Source organism: Lipotes vexillifer, unplaced genomic scaffold (assembly GCF_000442215.2).
Source record: "Lipotes vexillifer unplaced genomic scaffold, Lipotes_vexillifer_v1.1 scaffold518, whole genome shotgun sequence".
NCBI classification, from domain to species: Eukaryota; Metazoa; Chordata; class Mammalia; order Artiodactyla; family Lipotidae; genus Lipotes; species Lipotes vexillifer.
Genome location: NW_006780945.1, coordinates 1,545,126 through 1,561,150, shown reverse-complemented (window position 1 = coordinate 1,561,150; position 16,025 = coordinate 1,545,126). Strand labels below are relative to the sequence as shown.

The 16,025-nt window shown below is 51.3% G+C and overlaps 1 protein-coding gene across 1 annotated transcript; it reads left to right on the top strand.

The window, feature by feature from the left end:
- The first annotated feature begins 3,385 nt into the window (after nucleotides 1–3,385).
- Nucleotides 3,386–15,285, top strand: LOC103075353 (E3 ubiquitin-protein ligase RNF135-like). Its single transcript, XM_082930993.1, is given in 9 exon segments — nucleotides 3,386–3,430; nucleotides 9,283–9,325; nucleotides 9,609–10,061; nucleotides 10,064–10,278; nucleotides 12,610–12,705; nucleotides 12,874–13,107; nucleotides 13,373–13,530; nucleotides 13,715–13,809; nucleotides 14,729–15,285. Coding segments are annotated over 9 exon segments (1,896 nt in total).
- Nucleotides 15,286–16,025: the final 740 nt, after the last annotated feature.

The window sequence follows — 16,025 nt, the reverse complement described above, 5'->3', positions numbered from 1 at the left end:
CACCACCACTTCTTTCTGTGGAGTGCCAAGGCGTCGAGGATGGAACGCTGTTGGACCCAGAGGAGGAAAGCCCTCCTTTGGGCTGTGCCCTCAGAGCTGGTAACTGGACTTTCTAAGCTTTTGAGTCTCAGTGAGCAGTCATGGAACGCAAAGGGGCCAGAGAATCCTGACTTTGCCCCGGGTGACTTTCTTAGGGTGGCAGGTGGTCTGGAGGAGGGGGAGGTGCCCGTGGGGAATGCTCCATCCATAAAAGCCCCCTCAAGCCCAGGGCTCCTGGGCGCCTTCAAAGCTGAGGTTCTCTCTGCTCCACTGCTCAGCTGCTTACTGCATGGGTCTGGGGTCATGGTGTTTTGGAAATGACTGTCGACTAAGCCAAGTGTCTTCCAAGCCTGTGACCTGCCCCTGCCCAGGTGGCCTAGCTCTTCTGCAGGATTTGCACGTTGCCCTCACGTGTCTGTGTAGAGTAGGGTAGAAGTGTGTATCCAGGGCGTCTGCTGACACGCCATGTCTGCGCACCAACGTGAGCGTGCACGGCAGCACCTCGGAAGTCTGGCCCGAGCCCAGGATTTTTACAGTTGTAAAACGTTAGAGGAACTTCTGCCTGCGATAAAAACAGTCATCCCTTCAGAAAGGTGACAGATGTCCATCCTGTCGTCTTTCAGGGGAAAAAAAGATTCTGAGTGAGTCAAGGAAGAGCTGCCCTAAGTAGGACAGAACTGTGGGCGAGGTGCTCTTTGGCCGATCTGAATAAGAACTGTCGGACTGAAAGGAGGGAAAGCAGCTGCATCTGGGAAAAAAAAAAAAAAAAAAAAAAAAAAAAAAAAAAAATGCTGAGGTTCTCTCTGCTCCACTGCTCAGCTGCTTACTGCGTGGGTCTGGGGTCATGGTGTTTTGGAAATGACTGTCGACTAAGCCAAGTGTCTTCCGAGCCTGTGACCTGCCCCTGCCCAGGTGGCCTAGCTCTTCTGCAGGATTTGCACGTTGCCCTCATGTGTCTGTGTAGAGTAGGGTAGAAGTGTGTATCCAGGGTGTCTGCTGACACGCCATGTCTGCGCACCAACGTGAACGTGCACGGCGGCACCTCGGAAGTCTGGCCCAAGCCCAGGATTTTTACAGTTGTAAAACGTTAGAGGAACTTCTGCCTGCAGTAAAAACAGTCATCCCTTCAGAAAGGTGACAGATGTCCATCCTGTCATCTTTCAGGGAAAAAAAAGATTCTGAGTGAGTCAAGGAAGAGCTGCCCTAAGTAGGACAGAACTGTGGGGGAGGTGCTCTTTGGCCGATCTGAATAAGAACCGTCGGACTGAAAGGAGGGAAAGCAGCTGCATCTGGGGCCTCGTGCCCAATCAGATTTGCTTTCTGGGGCTCACCTGATGATCAGCCCCTGGTCCCAAGCCAGCAAGGAGGAGCGAGGAGGCGTGGGCCAGCCCCTCGGGATGCATTGTTTCTTTCATCATGCTTCTCAGAGGTCCACCGTGGAGCCTGCGAAAAGACGGCTGAGCCCCTTGCCAAGTGATCTGAGGAACTAGAGGGCTGCCTTTCACCAAGCTTCCCTCCTCCCGGCAACCCCACGACAATTTCAGTTGTTCCAGTGCTCCAGGAATCTGAGAGTGATTCGTTTCTTAAGGTTTCTGGAAGAGTGTTTTACCCAAAGCCCTTTATGAACCCAGTTGGTGTTTTTTTCTTGAAAGCCTTCTCCCTCCGGGGGGGCAACTTCAGGCAGAGGTCTGGCCACGGGCTGGGGGGCATCACATGACCAGTGACCCACGCTCTCCAGCTGCCCAGGGCTGCCACGTGGGGAGTGTCTCCCTGCTTCCTTCCCTGCCCAGGTCCGAGGCCGTGGGTCATGCAGGCCAGACCCAGGGAGCAGCCTGGCGTCTCCTGAGTGACGACCCCGAAGCCCGCTTCCATCTTCTCCTCAGAACCTGCTCTTTCTTGGCAGTGAGGCAGGGCCCAACCTCCTCTAGAGTAACTTAGTTTCTGCACAATTTTAACTGATCTCAGGGGTGTCCGTGAGGTGCAGAGGAGGAAGGGACAGAGATGCTGAGGGAGTAGGGCTGAGAAGTCACCCACACCCTCCAGCGTGGCCTTTGAGCCAGGCCTTAGGGACCATGCCTGTCACTTGTGGGTGCCCTTTGTTACCATTTGTGTGTTTGAATAAAGTCTGAAATGCTGTGACCCTTTTTTTTCTCTCTGGTCAATAAAGACATGAAACAGACTTCTGAATCTTGAAACCTTTGGTGTATGTTTTCCGATACTGCGAGCTCCCGGGTTCCTGCTGTCACTCGCTATTGGTGATTCTCAGGCTGTCCTCAGGAGATGAATTTCACTGCACCCTTTTCTAGCAGGGCTTCGTACAGAGCCCTGATTTCTCCTGCTGCTAAAAGTGCCTGAGCGGGTGTTGGGCCTTCTTCCTCCTGGCTTTCATTTGACTGCATCTGAAAGGACCCAGAGAGCGCCCAGAAACAGAAGGTGGGGACAGATGGGCTTCCCACCAGAGAGCCGGAAAGAGACAGGGGGCGGGCAGGAGGTGGTTTTTAAGGGAAAAAAGTCTTCCTGGAAGAGAATAAGGGACGGGGTGCCCATTTTCTCTGCAAGGAAGAGGAGCGGTAAGAACCGTGAGGTGAGAATCGAGTCACCAGCACGTCAAGTATTGAGCCCTAAGGCGTCAGGCGGGGTGTTGGATCCTCAAAAGGCGTTAGGTCGTCTCTCCTGTGGGGCGCTTACAGTTGGGGAGGTGGTGTGTACACAGAAAGGTACTGAGCAAGGTGTGTGGCTGTAACAGCTCCGACGGGAGACCACAGCCGTCGTCGACAGGTGGTGGAGAAAGGAGAGGGCCCAGGGGACTCAGGTGTCACAGCTGTAGTGGTCGCAGGACACAGTTATCGCTCCCAGGACTGGGGAGCAAAGGGAAGAGGTTGGCATTAAACGGTCGAGGCTTGGAGGAGGGGCCCTGTAGAGGGATGCTGCTGTCTCAGAGCTCAGTGAGGCTGGTGCTGGGAGCGTGCAAAACCGCAGATGAACCGCACCGCTGGGACCAGCTGTTGCCGCCGGAGCAAAGCTGCGTTGCTGTGGTTTCTCTAACAGGAAGGGCCACGTCTCCTCTTTCCCCTCCAGCCTTGCGGTCTCTCCCTCTCAGGCTGCCTCCAGCAGCTTCCCGGCCCCAGCAGCACAGGGCAGTCTGGGTGGGTTGGGGCTGAGAGTTAACAGCAGCTCTGCCACCTTTGTGGCTGCTCCGCACCCATAAGCATGCTTCTATGCGTATTTGAACTTCATAAGAACAGCTTTGTGCTTCCATGTGACAAGACGCGACGACTTTTCTTTCCTTTTTTTTTTTTTTAAATTTTCGGCTGCGCCACGAGGCACATGGGACCTTAGTTCCCCGATGGGGGCTCGAACCCGCGCCCCCCTGCGGCGGAAGCGGAGAGTCGTAACCACTGGACCGCCAGGGAAATCCCAAGACGCAACTACTCTTTACACAAAGATGATCGTATCCTCCCCGCAACACAAGACACTGCAAAGAGTCATTGTTCCCAGGTCTGAGAGACAGTCACATCTATTTCTGGGCTGTGTTAATTACTCCTCAGATTGGCTTGGTGGGTTGTGATGGGCAGCTCAGGCCACATGGTCACTTGATTCCCCTGATTAGGTAGCTGGAGCTATTCCTCAACAGAAGAAGAGTCATCCGTAAAAGGATTCATGGTTCTGTTCCAACACCCTGGAGTCTGCATGGTGAGTCTCCTGTTGGAGCTTGCTGGAGGCTCCATATGGCGCTGTTTACAACAGGTTATTTGAGTTTGACTGAATCTGCTCCATCATAAAGCCCAGGTGGCAGCCCAGAGCTAAATTTTTAATAAGAATCACGCCACACAGAAAGATTTTCACCAGTAAAGCTTTCCCCTGGAGTGACCTGTTGCTCTATTTAGCCAGTTTAATTCCTTGGTCAGTTTTCTACACAATGCAATTGAATCGTTTTTCTATTTTCATTTTCACTTAAAAATATTTTCATTGAGATCATTGTTTTCCATGAGCTTTTGCCCTTGTGAGTTGTACCTTTTGCCCTTGTGGGCTTGCTTTTGTGGCTCTTACCTCCTCTGTGTTTATTTTCCCCAAGTCAAATTTGGCAGCTCAAAATCTAACTCATATCTAAATTTGAGTATTTTTTAACTGGTCAGTTTTCTGTTAATTCTAACAAAACACAAAATGGATAGAAGACCAACAGTTTGTATTTCTTAGCTTACTTGTAAGGAAATTGTGAGCAAGCTCCCTTGGATATTCTTGGATCACTTTATGTCTAAGTGTGGGCTGTTGCTTCTACTCACATTTCATTCTGATAACCTTTGCATGTGACCGTCTCACAGCTGGCAAATCAAAGAGCTAAACATCCTCAAAACATGCCTGCTTTGTGCAGTTATGATGGATAGTAAGCAGATGTTTGGAGGGGGGAGGATTCGGAAGGCTCCACAGAGTTCTGAACTAGACCCTGAAGTTGGAGAAGGGTGTGGTTGGCAGGTGCAGAAAGGATGTGATGCTCAGCTCTGTCACTTCTATCAGGGCTCGAGCAAACGTCCACTTATTTGCTGCCATGTGCTGCACAGCCACTGCATGCCTGGAACAGTGAGAGAGAGGGGAATGCTGGAGGCAGGGAGGAAACAGCCAAGCAGCTGCTGTAGTGGCCAAGGGAGCTTCATCAGAACCTGGGCAGAGGGACTTCACTGGCAGTCCAGTGGCTAAGACTCCGCACTCCCAATGCAGGGGGTCCGGGTTCCACCCCTGGTCAGGGAACTAGATCCCATGTGCCTCAACTAAGACCTGGCGCAGCCAGATAAATAAATAAATAAATAAATAGTAGAGGGCTTCCCTGGTGGCGCGGTGGTTAAGAAAACGCCTGCCAATGCAGGGGACACGAGTTCGATTCCCTGGTCCGGGAAGATCCCACATGCCACGCAACAACTAAGCCCATGTGCCACAACTGTGGAGCCTGCACTCTAGAGCCCACGAGCCACAACTACTGAACCCGCGTGCCACAACTACTGAAGCCCACTGGCCTAGAGCCCGTGCTCCACAACAAGAGAAGCCACCACAGTGGGAAGCCTGTGCACCTCAACGAAGAGTAGCCACAACTAGAGAAAGCCCGCGTGCAGCAGCGAAGACACAATGCAGCCATAAATAAATAAGTTTTAAAAATAAATAAATAAATAGTGGGGCGGGGGGGGGGGAAGAACCTGGCAGAGGCAGGGCGATGGAAATGCTGAGCCAGAATCGAGCCCCTTTTTTAAAGACAGCCACATATTCAAGAATCACTAGAAGTCCTAAGCAGGATAAATAAAAACACACATAGAAATAACAAAATGGATGAAAACAAAATATGGAGAAAATCTTAAAAGTCACCAGAAGCGGGGTTGGGGTGGGGGGAAGAGGTTACTTTCAAAGGAACAGCAATAAGACTGACAGTCATCTTCTCAACAGAAAAATGTAAACCAGAAGACAGTGGAATTAAATCTCCAAAGTGCTGAAAAGAATATAGCTGCCAACCTTGAATTCTATCCTTAATGAAGATATCCTTTAAGAATGAAGATGTTATAAAAGCAACTTTGACAACCAGAACCTGAGAGTATTTGTCACCAGCAGACCTTGTACTGAAGGAAATACTAAAAGGTGTTCCTCAGGAAGAAGGAAATGACCCCAGAAGCTAGAGACACAGGAAACAATAGAGAGCAATTAAAATGGTAAGTACCTGGGTTGATATATATAGATTACACGCCATTTAAGCATTCTTAGCACTTTATAGTCTTAAAATATATAAGGAGAATTAAAATACACAACCATAGTAAAAGTTGGGATGAGGTAAATGAAGAATTCTAAGGGTTTGCATTATTTAAGATTAAAGTAACGCTTAATATTAGACTTTGATAAGCCATGGATGCATGTTACAATTTCTCATGTAACTACCCCCCAAATAATAACTACCCAGATAATAGGAAGGAGGAAATTGAATAATAAAAAATCAATAATGGTAAAACAAGTCACTAGGAAAACATAATAATTATAAATTTGTGTGCATCTAATGTTCTAGCCTCAAAATTGATAGAACTAAAAGGAGAAATAGGCAAATCCATAATACTACTAGGAATCTTGTCACATCTTTTAGTATTAAAAGGACCAGAAAACCAATAGGGACACTGATGCTTTTAACAACAGGGTTGGCAAATGTCATAACTGAAATGTGTAGAACACTACATCAAATAACTGCAGAACACATTCTGAATTTTTAAGTGCATGTGGAGGTTACCAACATTGACCATGTCGCTCTGATCCATAAAGCAAGTCTTTAAAAAAAGTCAAAGGATTTAAATCCAAGCATAACATCTGATTATAGTGGAATCAAGTTAGAAATCAATAATAAAAACGATAATTAGAAAATATCTGTATTTTTGGAAACTGAGCAACATGCTTCTAAATAACTCATGGGTCAGAGAAGACATCACAATGGAAATCAGAAAACATTTTGAACTGAATGATAATACTCTTTAGTATAAGGTGCAATAAGAGTCGTACTTAAATGGGAAAACATATGTATTAACGAGGAAGAAATGATAAAAATTGTTATATAAACAACCATCTCAGGAACTTAGAAAAGCAAATTCAACATAAAGAAAGTAAAAGGAAGGAATAACCCAAAGAAGTGAAAGCAATAATAGAGAGAAGAGCAGAAATCAATGACATAAAAAACAAACAAACATACAATACAACCGTCAAAACCCAGAGCTGATTCTTTTAGAAGGTTAATAAAATGCATAAACTCCTAGAGAGTTTATCTCATCAAGAAAAAAGAAAATACAAAGTATATCTGGAATGTGAAAGGGAGCCACAACTACAAATCCTACAGTCTTTATAAGGATTATAAGTGCCACTCTTAGGGATACAGCCAAGGGAATTGAAAGCAGGGATTTAAACAGATAATTTGTATACCCATGTTCATAGCAGCATGACTCACAATAGCTAAAAGGTAGAAACAACCCAAATGTCCATCAACAGAAGAATGGATAAGCAAAATGTGTTTATATAGAGACAGCAGGAACATTATTCAGCCATCAACACGGATGAAATTCTGATACATGCTATAACATGGATGAACCCTGAAAACATTAAGTAAAATGAGCCAGACTCAAAAGGACAAATATGGTATGATTTCACTCATCCAAAATATCTAGAACAGAGATAGAAAGATAGAGTTATCATAGAGATAGAAAGTAGATTAGAGGTTACCAGGAGCTGGAGGGAGGGAGGATGGGAAATTATTGCTTAGTGGTTACAAAGTTTCTGTTAAGGGTGATGACGTTTTGTATATAGATAGTGGTGATGGTGGCACAACATTGTGAGTGTACTCAATACCACTGAACTGTACACCAAAATGGTTAAAATGCCAATTTCATGTTATGTTAAAAATTATAAGTGGATAGGGAATTCCCTGGTGGTCCAGTGGTTAGGACTCTGCACTTTCACTACCGAGGGCCTGGGTTCAATCCCTGGTCTGGAACTAGGATCCCACAAGTCACACAGTGCGGCCAAAAAAAAAAGAAAACAATAAGTGGATATTATGAACAACTTTATACCCTCCAAATTTTTTAATTTAGAGGAAATGGACAAATTCCTAGGAAAACACCTTTTTACCAAAATTGACACAGGAATAAATAGACAACATAATTTCTGAAAGAAATTGAATATGTAATTAATAACCTTTCCACAAAAGATTTTCTGGGCCTAGGTGGGGTTTTTTGTTTTTGTTTTTTTTTGTCTGAGCAGCATGTGGGATCTTAGTTCCCTGGCCAGGGATCAAACCCGCGTCCCCTGCAGTGGAAGCGTGGAGTCTTAACCACTGGACCGCCAGGGAAGTCTCCAGTCCTAGGTGGTTTTACCAGTGAATTCTACCAAACATTTAAGTTAGAAGTAATATCAATCTTATTATTCCACATGAGTGATAAAGAACACTTCCCAACTTATTTTATGAAGCTATCATAGCTTAACACCAAAACTTGATAGGGACATTCCATAAAAGGAAAATTACAGGCCAATCTCATTCGTGACCATAGTTGCAAAAATCCTAAGAAAATAGTAGCAAATTGAATCCAGCATATATAAAAAGCACAGCGTGTTATGGCCAAGAAGTGTTCATTCCAGAATGCAAGGTTCATTTAATGAGTGAAAATCAATAAACATAAATTCACCACATCAGCAGAATAAAAGAGGCAAAGCTTATAATCATCTCAAATGATACAGAAGAGTTAGATAAAAGTCAACCAACCCTTCCAGATAAAATCTCTTAGCAAACCAGGAAGGAAAGGGAGTCTACAGAAATCTGATGCAGGTATCTGCAAAAAACTTAACAGCAAACATCATACTTAATGGAAAAATGCTGAAAATGTTTCCTCTGAGATAAGGAAATGAGAAAAGGATGCCTTCTGTTTACCATTCCTATCCAATAAGTGGGATCAAGCTAACTTTTTGGAGGAAAAGAGTGAAATATTGTAAACTTTTCAGGGCATGCATGTATCCTGTTGGGCTGGAAGGACTGGGAAACAGAAACACTGACAAGAAGCTGTCACAGTGATAAGAGTCTTCCGCTTCATTCATCCCTTTTTTCCTTCTGAGGATCAGAACCACCGCAGTGGGAAGCGACAGTCTCTAGGATGACCAATCAGATAGTGTTTGGCTCTCACTCAGCTTCAGATCAAGGAGCCTTGAAGTATCTTCTGCGACAACCCTGTTGATTCACAAGAGAACCATGGTCCTGAGAGATTAAACCAGTTGCCCAAGATCCCACTGCCACTTAGTTGCCATCTTCCCTCTCTGGTTGGTAATGCGAGTCCCCCAAGTCCACTGCAAGGGGCCGCAGGTGCAGCAGTGGCTCCGCCTCCTGGGATGAAACCTCTGGAGCAAAGAATCTCCTGGGCGGGCAGAACACATCAGCATTGCAGCGAGTCCGGTGGCACACCTTTTGCCCTGCTGACTTCAGAAGCAGAATGCTGGGGCTGGTCACGGTTAAACCGTGACATCAGGGAGCAAAATTGCAGGCAGTCTCGAGGAGGGGGGCCAAATTGATGGGGAGACCGCAAAACAGCAGCCAAAGGGAAAGGTGAGAAGGTGGTCATCAAACCTCAAGAGATGTAAGGGGCTGGGGTGAGGGCACACTGGACTGATGGGGATCCTCCCCGCACTGGTGAAGTGCGGGCAAGGCCCCTACGCCTGAATGCCCAAGGGTTCTTTTTTCTCCCTCTATAGGGCAGCCAAGCCTCTGGCTCTTTTGACATACAGAGAGTTTCACGTAAGTACTTGTGTTTTGACCTTTCTTCTGAAGGGCCAAGGAAGTGGTTCCTTTCCCTTGTCACGATGTGTCTTCTTTCTCCCATCCACCTTCTTGTCCAGGAATTAGAACAGCGACAAGGAGAACGCAGGCCCCAATTTGTGCCCCCATGTGGGCTGACCGATGGCACAGTCCCTGTACCCCGTGGGCAGACAGCTGCTTCCGAGAGAAGAACTGGTGTGTCTCTCAAAGGGCCCCTCAACTCCTGCCTTGGCTTCAACACAGCTTTGCTCTATCTTCCCAGGGCCAGTCCAGGACCAAGTCCCAGCCCTGCAGCCCCCTGCCCAGCCCTCAAGACCTCCCCAAGGCCAGTTCCTGATGAATGACAACAACCGTCTCCCCACATTGGAGGACCAAGTCCTCTGCCCCATTTGCCTGGAGGTGTTCCGCAACCCGGTCACTACCGCCTGCGGGCACAACTTCTGCAGGACCTGCCTCCAGGGTTTCTGGGACCACCAGGCAGCTGCGGGAGAGACGCTCTATTGCCCCCACTGCCGAGAGAGCTTCCCCTCCAGGCCTCGCCTCTGCAAGAACGTCATCCTGGAGGAGATGGTGACCTGTTTCACCCAGGCCAAGGGCCAGGCCTTGGGGTCCTCACAGAACCTGGCCGGGCCCAGAGACGTGCCCTGCGACTTCTGTGCCCCAGAGGAGCTCAAGTCAGTCAAGTCGTGCCTGCGGTGCATGGCCTCCCTGTGTGAGAACACCTGCGCAGCCACTTCGAGGACCAGGTGTTCCAGGGCCACCAGCTGCTGGAGCCCGTGTGGGACCTCAAGAGCCGGCTGTGCCAGAAGCACCGCAAGCTACAGAGGCTGTACTGCCGCACGGAAGGCTGCTGCGTGTGCGGGGCCTGCCTGCTGAAGGAGTACAAGAACCACGACACCATCCCCCTGGAGGAGGAGTGTGCCGGCAAGGAGGTGAGGCCGGAGCTGGGGGGCTGGGGGGAGGGGGAGGGGAGAAGCCAGGGCACTCGGGAGTCCTCTGCGGAAAGGGAGAGTCTCTCAGAAGCTCTGGACACCCCTTTCCTCGGAGGAAAGTTATGCAGCCATTACAGCGATGGTCACGATGGGGCTTCCCCGGTGGTCCAGTGGTTGACACTCCACACTTCCACTGCAGGGGGCACAGGTTCCATCCCTGGTCTGCGAACGAGGCTCCCACATGCGCTGCTGCGTGGCCAAAAAAAAACAAAAAAAAAAAGATGGTCACAAGGGTCCAGCCAGTACATGGAAAGTGCTGGCAAGTTGAATGAATAAGGATCCAAAATTATTTGTGATGAATCCTATTTAAATTTTTTTTGCGCAGAAAAAGGAAAGGCTGAAAGAGAACCTATCAAAATACAAACATGTCATGTTCAGTTGGGTGAACCCCTTCCTTTTTTCTTATTTATTTATTTATTTATTGATTTTTTGGCTGCGCTGCATCTTCGTTGCTGCGCACTGGCTTTCTCTAGTTGTGTCAAGTGGGAGCTACTCTTCATAGTGGTGCGCGGGCTTCTCATTGCGGTGGCTTCTCTCATTGTGGAGCACAGGCTCTAGGGCACACAGGCTTCAGTAGTTGTGGCTCGCGGGCTCTAGAGCGCAGGCTCAGTAGTTGTGGCGCACGGGCTTCTCATTGCGGTGGCTTCTCTCATTGTGGAGCACAGGCTCTAGGGCACACAGACTTCAGTAGTTGTGGCTCGCGGGCTCTAGAGCGCAGGCTCAGTAGTTGTGGCGCACGGGCTTAGTTGCTCCGCGGCAGGTGGGAATCTTCCCAGACCAGGGCTCGAACCCATGTCCCCTGCATTGGCAGGTGGATTCTTAACAACTGTGCCACCAGGGAAGTCCCCTTTTTTCTATTTTAAAATTTTATTTACTGTATTTGTATTGCTTTTATAATGGAATACTTATATTTTAGACATTCTATCATGTATATTCTAGAACTGTGCTGTTCCAATGTAGCCACCTGTTGATGGTCCCTGGCAAGAATGGAGCTTGTGCCGGAATGTAAGCCAACTCATCACACCCTTCAGTTCAGCTGATGCTTTTTTCATAGCAAGACTTTCTCAACAAAGGAAGCAGCATGTTGATTTACAGTCTGGCAGGAGCTTCTTTTGTTGTGGGTCAGCAACAGTTCATAGACAGGCCCTTGGAATAGCACTGTCCTATAGCAGATTGTAAAACATGACAATGCCCACCTCTGGAACAGGTGAGACTAAAGGCTTATGTGGAACTTGGAAACATAATGCTGCCTGGGCCTGGCAGCCCTGCCCAGGGAGCCAAGTGCTCCATATCTGATGGGCCCCTCCTCGCCCCACTGCCTCTCAGGCTTCTCAAGTCACTGAACCCTCCACAGCAGCTTCTTGTGATCTGAAACCCAATGGTCATCACTGTCAGGGACAAAGAACCTGATACCTAAGAATGAGGAGAGAGTCTCTCAGGGAGTGAGAGAACAGGAGCAGAGGGGTGGCCCTCAGGGACTTCCCTGGTGGTCCAGTGGTTAAGACTCCGCAATCCCATTGCAGGGGCCACGGGTTCGATCCCTGGTTGGGGAACTAAGATTTCGCATGCCATGACACTTGGCCAAAGAAAAAAAAAAGAGGGGTGGCCCTGGGCCATCTACCCTTCAGCTCTGTCCATCCTCATTCTCATTCAATCCTCTTAAGAATGTAAGAGGTGAGGACTTCCCTGGTGGCACAGTGGTTAAGAAGAATCCACCTGCCAATGCAGGGGACATGGGATCGATCCCTCGTCTGGGATGATCCCACATGCCACGGAGCAGCTAAGCCCGCAAGCCACAACTACTGAAGCCTGCGCGCCTAGAGCCCATGCTCCACAAGGGAAGCCACCGCAATAAGATGCCCATGCACCGCCATGAAGAGTAGCTCCCGCTCAACGCAACTACAGAAAGCCCGCACACAGCAACAAAGACCCAGCACAGCCAAAAAATAACTAACTAAATAAAATTGATTCTTTAAAAAAAAAATGAGGTTGGTCTTCCCTGGTGGCGCAGTGGTTGAGAGTCCGCCTGCCGATGCAGGGGACACGGGTTTGTGCCCCGGTCCGGGAGGATCCCACATGCTGCGGAGCGGCTGGGCCCGTGAGCCATGGCTGCTAGGCCTGCACGTCCGGTTTAAAAAAAAAAAAAAAAAAAGAATGTAAGAGGTCCGTCTCTTCTGGGCTTGACGTGGGGCTGCTCACAGAAGGGCTTCTGCTGGGGCACCTCTCTGAATCAGTGGCTCTCTCCTCTTGCACCCCACCCTCTCACCCCAGGTCAAGGTTCAGAAGGTCCAGGCCAACGTGGAGAACCAGATGCCGGTCGTCACCTCTGACATCCAAAAGCGCCGGGGCCAGGTGGCATTTCTCTCGGTAAGGTTGGTCCACCCCCAGCCCTGGCCCAGACTGAGGGGACCTCTCAGGGCTTGGAGGGAATGGGGTGAGGCCAGGAGGACAGAGACGGGATACCTAGGCAGAAGACAACGGCGGTACCGGCTTGGGGCTCAGAGATGCCTCTCTATACGCCCTTCCACCCCCAAGAAATTGATCCAGACGGCTTGGGATGAGGTGACCGCCTGCTTTTCGGAGATCATCCAGGAGGTCAACCAGGTGCAGATGAAGGTCTTGGATTTCATAGAGAAAGAGGAGGCGGCCGCCCTGGGGAAGCTGGACGGCTCCATCCAGCAGAGCCACAACCGCCTCCTGAAGCTGGAGGGGGACAGCATCTGGCTCCACACCCTGCTCGCCAACCAGAGCGACCAGCAATTTCTGCAGGCAAGGCCCCACCCTACCCCCACCTCTGCCCCAAGCCCATCACAACTTCCACTAGGCCACAGTGGCTGTGCCTTTGACATCCCTAACCTAAGATGTCCAGAAAACCGGGAGGAGGGGAGAAAGATGTCCAGGTTTGAACATGGGCAGCTTTTCCACCTGCCCCATGGTTCTGGGGACCGCTAAGCCCCTGGCATAAGCAGGAGTTCCTGGAATCTGCTTGGGGCCTGGCTAACAAGTGGTATTGCCAGCCCCGCACTGCATGCAGGAGTTCCCCAGGCTGAAGCACTTCCTGGCCTGCATGGAACCCGTGATGGGCACCAAGTGTAAGGAGAAGCAGAGCTTCCTCCAGCTGCCAGAGACCTTGGCAGAGCTCCGGACCCAGCTGGTGGACGGGGGTCTCAGCTCTTCCTGAAGGGTTAGTTAGTACCTGGTTGCCTGGGACTCCTGGAGACTCACCTGCATTCTGGGTGTGGGCCGGCCCTACAGGGCAGCGGTTGGGATTCCAGGCACTTGTAGAGAACCCTGCCTGTCTGTGTGCACCTTCCCCAGGTAACTCAACCTCCTAGAAGCCCACGCCTCTCTCTGGAAAGATGCTGGGCTGTGAAAGTGTCCTCAGCAAAGCCCCTCCATCTTCCCCAGGCATCAAGATGAACTCCTATGAGGTGCTGCCCCCAGCTGTGGACAGGGAAACACTTCTCAAGTGTGAGTCCTCAGTACTGGGGTCCAGCCCCAGGGGTGGGAAGGAAAGGAACAGGGCCCTTGGGTGCCTTGACTTACCGAGCCCCACCTCCATTCAGGCCAGGGCTCCAGAGAGGTGCCAGCTCTCTCCTGCCCTGACCTCGCACTCTGGGCTGGAGACCTCAGAAGGACTCGGCCCGTGACTCCAAGGCCCTGGTAGGAAGGGGAGAAGGCTGTCCTGTCCCACCCCCATGGGTGGGCAAGGCCTCACCTACTACCCAGAGGCCAGCTCTGCAGCACCCCCCCCCCCCCCCGTGGCCCTAATATGGCACAACCTCTGCCCTCAGCTGGGCGCCTGCCGACCTCCCCTGGACGTCAGCCAAGCCAGCTTGGATGGCCCAGCCCATTTCTTCCTCAGCCAATTTCCCTTTTCCTTTAATGTCCCTGCAGCCCCTCTCCCAGGCTGGGCTAGGGGCCAAGTGATTCTCTAAGAAATCACCGGTGATTTCTCTGAGATCTCCAGGGTTAAGGTTGCATTGCCTTTGATGTACCCTTCTGAGCGACCTGCTCCAGGAGCTCTTGACCCTCCCTCAGTCCCACTCAGTCTTGTGCCCTGAACAAACAAAAAAGGAGATTATGTTAGGGTATTGGGAGAGGGGGGCAGATAGGAGGACTCTTGGTTCTCAACTTCTCTAGGAAGGCAGACCTTTGCACAGCACCCAACTCATCATTCCTCCGGACTATGTCAGCACCCCCAGGGGGCCACAGTTGGAGACTTAAAGAGGGGGGTGTAGAGGGGCCACTTCTTGGAGCTGGGGGTGGAAGCATTTGGTGACTTCTGTGCAAAAGCCATGCGGCTTCGGCCCCTCCCCCCTCCCGGCCTCCAGCGCTCGGCGCCCGGGGCCAATGACCCTGGCCTCCTTTCCCATCCCCCTTGCCCCAGGTTATTGCAACCTGAACTTCGACCCCGCCACGGCCAGTGAGGAGCTGTTCCTGTTCAAGGAGACCCACTCGGTGCTAAACCTGGGCATCCTCCTGGAGCCCTTCGCCGCGGGGGGCCCCTTCCCGGAAGGCTTCAAGCAGTGGCCGCAGGTGCTGTGCTCGCGCGGCCTGGCAGAGGGCTGCCACTAGTGGGAGGCCGAGGTGTCCAACTCGTGGGCGTGCCTGGGCGTCACCTACCGCCGCATCCCCCCGCTCAGCGGCCGCCCGCGCCGCAACATCATCTACCTGCTGGGCCGCAACCCCTACTCGTGGTGCCTGGAGTGGGACTCGCTCAAGTTCTCCGTGTGGCACAACAACACGCAGACGGTGCTGCACGGCGGCTACCACCGCACGCTGGGCGTGGCGCTCGACTGCGGCGCCGGCTGCCTCTCCTTCTATGGCGTGGCGGGCGGCGTGAGCCTTATCTATCGCTTCCTGGCCTTCCTGGAGCCGCTCTACCCCGCGGTCATGGTCAGCAGCGGCGCCTCGGTCACCTTCAAGCAGCGCCCGGGGGCGTAGGCGGCGGCCAATAAAGCTGGACTCAGGCGCTGGCTGGCCCGCTGGGAGGGGCGCGCTGGGGAGGGTGGCCGGCCCGCGGGGACCCCTGGCCCGTGGTTGAGGGGTGGGCGGGGAACCTGCCTCCCGACCCGCTGCCTGGACTTGACCTGCGGCGCCTGCCCAGTGGTCCCAGGAGGTCCTGGTAATCCCAGAAAACAGGCCGACCCCTCTGGCCTCACCGTCACGGGAGAAGGGCTCTGAACCAGAATGGAGAGCCCCCGGGACTGGGGACAGCCCTGTGGCCTCCGGGGCGGCGGGGAGGTTGCTGGCCAGCATGAACGGCCTCCCCCGCCCTTGAGTTCCCAAACCCCATCAGAGGTTCTCCAGGTTGGTCCTGGCTACTCAACAACCAGGGCCTTGTTGCCCGAGAATGGGCGGGGCTCGTACCAGGTGGCTTCTCTCCGGCTCCTCCCCCGCAGCTGGCCAGACTGAGGGTTGGCACCTGACCCACCAGGGTAGAGGTGTTCTGTCTGTGTCACTGGCTTAATTGGAGGCTGGGAAGTTAAGCCAAGGAATCCATGAATATCCCAAACCCCACCCCACCCCCACCCCCGAAAAAAAAGGCTGAGGGACTAGGTCCAGGCTGGGCGGGGGCCCCTGACCCTGCTGCCCAGCAGACTTTCTCACACAGCAGGTGTTTTACAGCATGGAGAGCGTGTGGAACTGAGGCTGTCGGGGTGGGAAAACCTTAACCGCCCTGC